Source organism: Thermobia domestica, chromosome 10, assembly GCF_964235325.1.
Source record: "Thermobia domestica chromosome 10, izTheDome1.hap1.1, whole genome shotgun sequence".
Classification (NCBI taxonomy): domain Eukaryota; kingdom Metazoa; phylum Arthropoda; class Insecta; order Zygentoma; family Lepismatidae; genus Thermobia; species Thermobia domestica.
The window spans coordinates 5996641-6000283 of NC_137463.1; the positions used below are offsets into that span (position 1 = coordinate 5996641).

The 3643-nt window shown below is 34.6% G+C and overlaps 1 protein-coding gene across 1 annotated transcript; it reads right to left on the reverse strand.

The window, feature by feature from the left end:
• Positions 1 to 350: 350 nt before the first annotated feature.
• Positions 351 to 1427, reverse strand: LOC145662917 (uncharacterized). Its single transcript, XM_081728922.1, has one exon. The coding sequence runs from the start codon at positions 1425 to 1427 to the stop codon at positions 351 to 353; it is 1077 nt and encodes a 358-aa protein (XP_081585048.1).
• Between the last annotated feature and the right edge of the window lie 2216 nt (positions 1428 to 3643).

The window sequence follows — 3643 nt, forward strand, 5'->3', positions numbered from 1 at the left end:
CCCCAAACACCTGGCTTCAAATATCACAGTAAAGTGTATATTGAAATGAAATGAAATTTTTAACTTTTAGGTCCCACGTTATGCCGGCTAGACTAAAGAAGACAGTGATGATAAGAAATGAAGGGAATGGTAGAATGAAGAAAGTGGGAAGAAACGGGAGAACCATGAGAAAACCCAAGCACACGGTGTTTTTCCACCACGAAGTTCACTTGGCGCGAGCTGAGATCGAACCAAGGACCACATGCACCAGAGGTAAACGCTGTACTACTGATAAATCGTGGCCCTAAAGTGTATATTTGTCTTTTCACAGGATTGTATCTTTAGAGATTTGAGAGTGGAATAATCTCCCATCATAAGTTTATTGGGTACCTTCTACTCTTAATCTTCTGTATTACAATCTCAATAACAAACGAAACGAAGCTAACAATTAATCCTACAGCAAATAAGCCGAAAGCTGTGATAACATCCCTTACTTTCAAAGGTTTTGTGCATTTAACTTCATTTCGAGTTACTGAAAAATCTCGATCAATTAATCCGTTATTTACGCATAAGTCGATTATACGTTGTATTGTAGGGGCAAAGGGTGAAGCCGGAGCCATCTTAAAGAATGCACCATAGGTTCCAAACTGTTCCTTCATTAAATGAAACAAAGGGTTTCCATCAGAATCCCAAAACGAAGAATCATATTGGAGTTTCGACTCACCTTCCTCAATAGACCAGAATAGTGCATAATCCTGAGCTTCAGCAATTCTTTTATACGCTTTATCTATAGAATTTATAGATACCCATTGCTCATAGATTATTTTGAAAATGGGATTAGAAAAATCCTCAAAAAACCATTTCGTATTATCATGTCCTCCAAACTCAATCCCAGAGTCCACAAGGTCTTGTAGGTTGTCGATGGGAGGTATTGCCTTGCGATTGGTAAGAAAATCAAATAACTTCCCTTGGTAACCGGAACTCAGTATCAATGAACCAGAAACCCACAGAATAAAAACTGTTCGCAGAATTCTTCTTGTAGGATGAGACACAGAAACCCCCAGAAGAATAGCCCAACTGTCAAGGAAATTTGAACCAATATCCTTCTTCAAAAAGAATATTTTCCTGCTCAGTAAGACTTTGACAACTGACACCGTAGTAAGGAAACCTATCGTTAACATCCAAACCATATAATCAAAAGGAAAGTAAGAATACATCCAGGAGGGATAAAAATGGGGAGCAGGCACTGCCCATCCAAGACGTCCGAATGAATGTGTGAAAACATGATCAAAGTCAAAGTATTCAGAAATGACTAAAGATGCTTTATCACCGTGGATATCATATATCCCATTGAAGAGATCCTTATTCAATCCAACGTAAGATCCATTTGAAAGCTGATAACCTAATTCATTATAACTTATCAACCTTCTATGAATAGGACAATTCATAGTTTCACTTATAAATCTATATACAAGCGATATTCTATGGTAAATACTAAACATATATAAAGGGCATTTGTACATATTTTTAACTTTGTTGGGAAATATATTAGTGTTCCTTTCAAATTTCCCCTGTTTCCAAGTGTCTAACAATTTTACTTCACCTACTGATCGACAATGTTTTTCACTGAAAGGAAAGTATGTGTATAATTTAACAAAGGGAATATATCCATTCGAGACCTCATCAACTGTTGAAGAAATCAGTAGAATGACATTAATTATTTTTTCGCTCACACAAATTTGGAAAATTGTAATCATGTCTTGTTCTGTTAGTGTTCGTAGGACAACAACGACGAATTTTCTTTGAGGATTCCAAAACAAAAGCTGTTTCATTGCGTCTACTGCATTTTGGAATGATGAAATTTCATCCAGAAATAATAAATAGTCTATATTGTTTCTTTCAGACTTCCATTGCCACCATTCAGAAGAGTCTTCATCATACACTAAATTAAAGATTGAGTCCTTCTCGCTACTTATAAAAAACGTAGCCCCGTTGAAATATTCTGTTGGTAGAGGATCTGAATATATATAGTCTCTAGGAGCCATGAATTTTAGAAGAGTTTTTCCATCATTGAGATATTTATTTGAAATGTGTAATAAAGACTCCATAATATCTTTATTATCCTTAGAACCAAGTAAATTTAGATGGGGAATATTCTGTGCCTGAGTCAAAGCTAATATAACAGAAAGAAATAGTTTCTCCATTGAACAGTTCTTCATCATTGAATATTTCTTGTAGATAGGCTAAAATCCTACGAATGAGAAACAGAAATTTATTAATATATACAAATTCAGTATGCACATATTTTAATCTCACTCGACCTTAGCCATAGGAGCTAAATACATGGTCCCGATTGGTTGAAGTTATCAGTTTCTCGCCCCGTAGCATACATATAGCACAAATCAAACTTCAGCTGCTGTCGGTCCTCGTGGAGGTTCAAATGCGACCAAGAAAAGGTTTTATTTTTTTAATTTTCATAACATTTGTATCATTAAAATAAGATAAAAACTAATACTCATTTACCCTTATACTTAATATGTAATGCATAAAAAGTGATTTACTTACGCCACCAAACATAGCTGAGCGAGCGAAGGGGGTTAGAAGCCCCGCAGGAATTGTTTTGTTCCACCTTGACTCCATAGTAATACTACGTAACATTACGTCACACTCGGGTGGTGAAACTTCGATGTAAATCTAATCTCATCTGCTTCCTTGTGACCAATTTATAAACAGTTGGATAGGGTCGAGTGGGAAAAAATATATGCAGGACAATCGCCCATCGTAAATTTTTAAAAATTAATCATGGTTTACAATAATCATTGTATAATTAATTAAAAGAACTGTCATTAAGAGTGTGAAAGAAATGTTCAAATACTTGTGTATCTAGCGTAGAATGACCAAAATATCTGGATAGCAAATTCTTTACTTTTTTTTGAACAAATAGATAATTTTGCTACCAGAAAACATCTGGATGTCGGATATGTACGGGTGGTGAATAATGTACCATGTCCATAAACGGAAAATCTGTTTAGTATATGTTGAGTAATATCTTCTAATGTTATATTAGCCGCATTTATCACTTCGTGGGTCAGACTAGGACTATATGACTTGTTAACGACAGTTGGACCCGAAAACACTATTTACTGTGATACTGACCGTGTGATGTTTATACAGAGAAAAGGTGAAAAATGTAAATGTAATGAAGGTAGAGGAAATAACAAACAAAATTCCAGAGGGGTGGGAATTTAAAACTTTTATAGATTGTTCTCGAAAAAACTACGCAATGAGTGATATTTTTCCATAAGTAGAAGCTTTGCTTTGTATATTTAAACACAAACAAACTATTTGCTGAGCAAAACAATATATTCACATAATAAGCTACATACGTGTTACAGTTTCGCCAACTAACACTTTGGTTTCATCAGACACTATCTGATGTCTGATGAAGATAGTATCTGATGAAGCCAAAGTGTTAGTTGGTGAAACTGTAACACGTATGTAGTTTATTATGTGAATATATTGTTTTGCTCAGCAAATAGTTTGTTTGTGTTTACGCAATGAGATTAATAAATGATAATGGTAAAGTAAATCACATATTCAAAATTAAGGGTGTAATATTCAATGGCAGGACATCAAAAATATAATTTTGACAGTCTTTATAAAC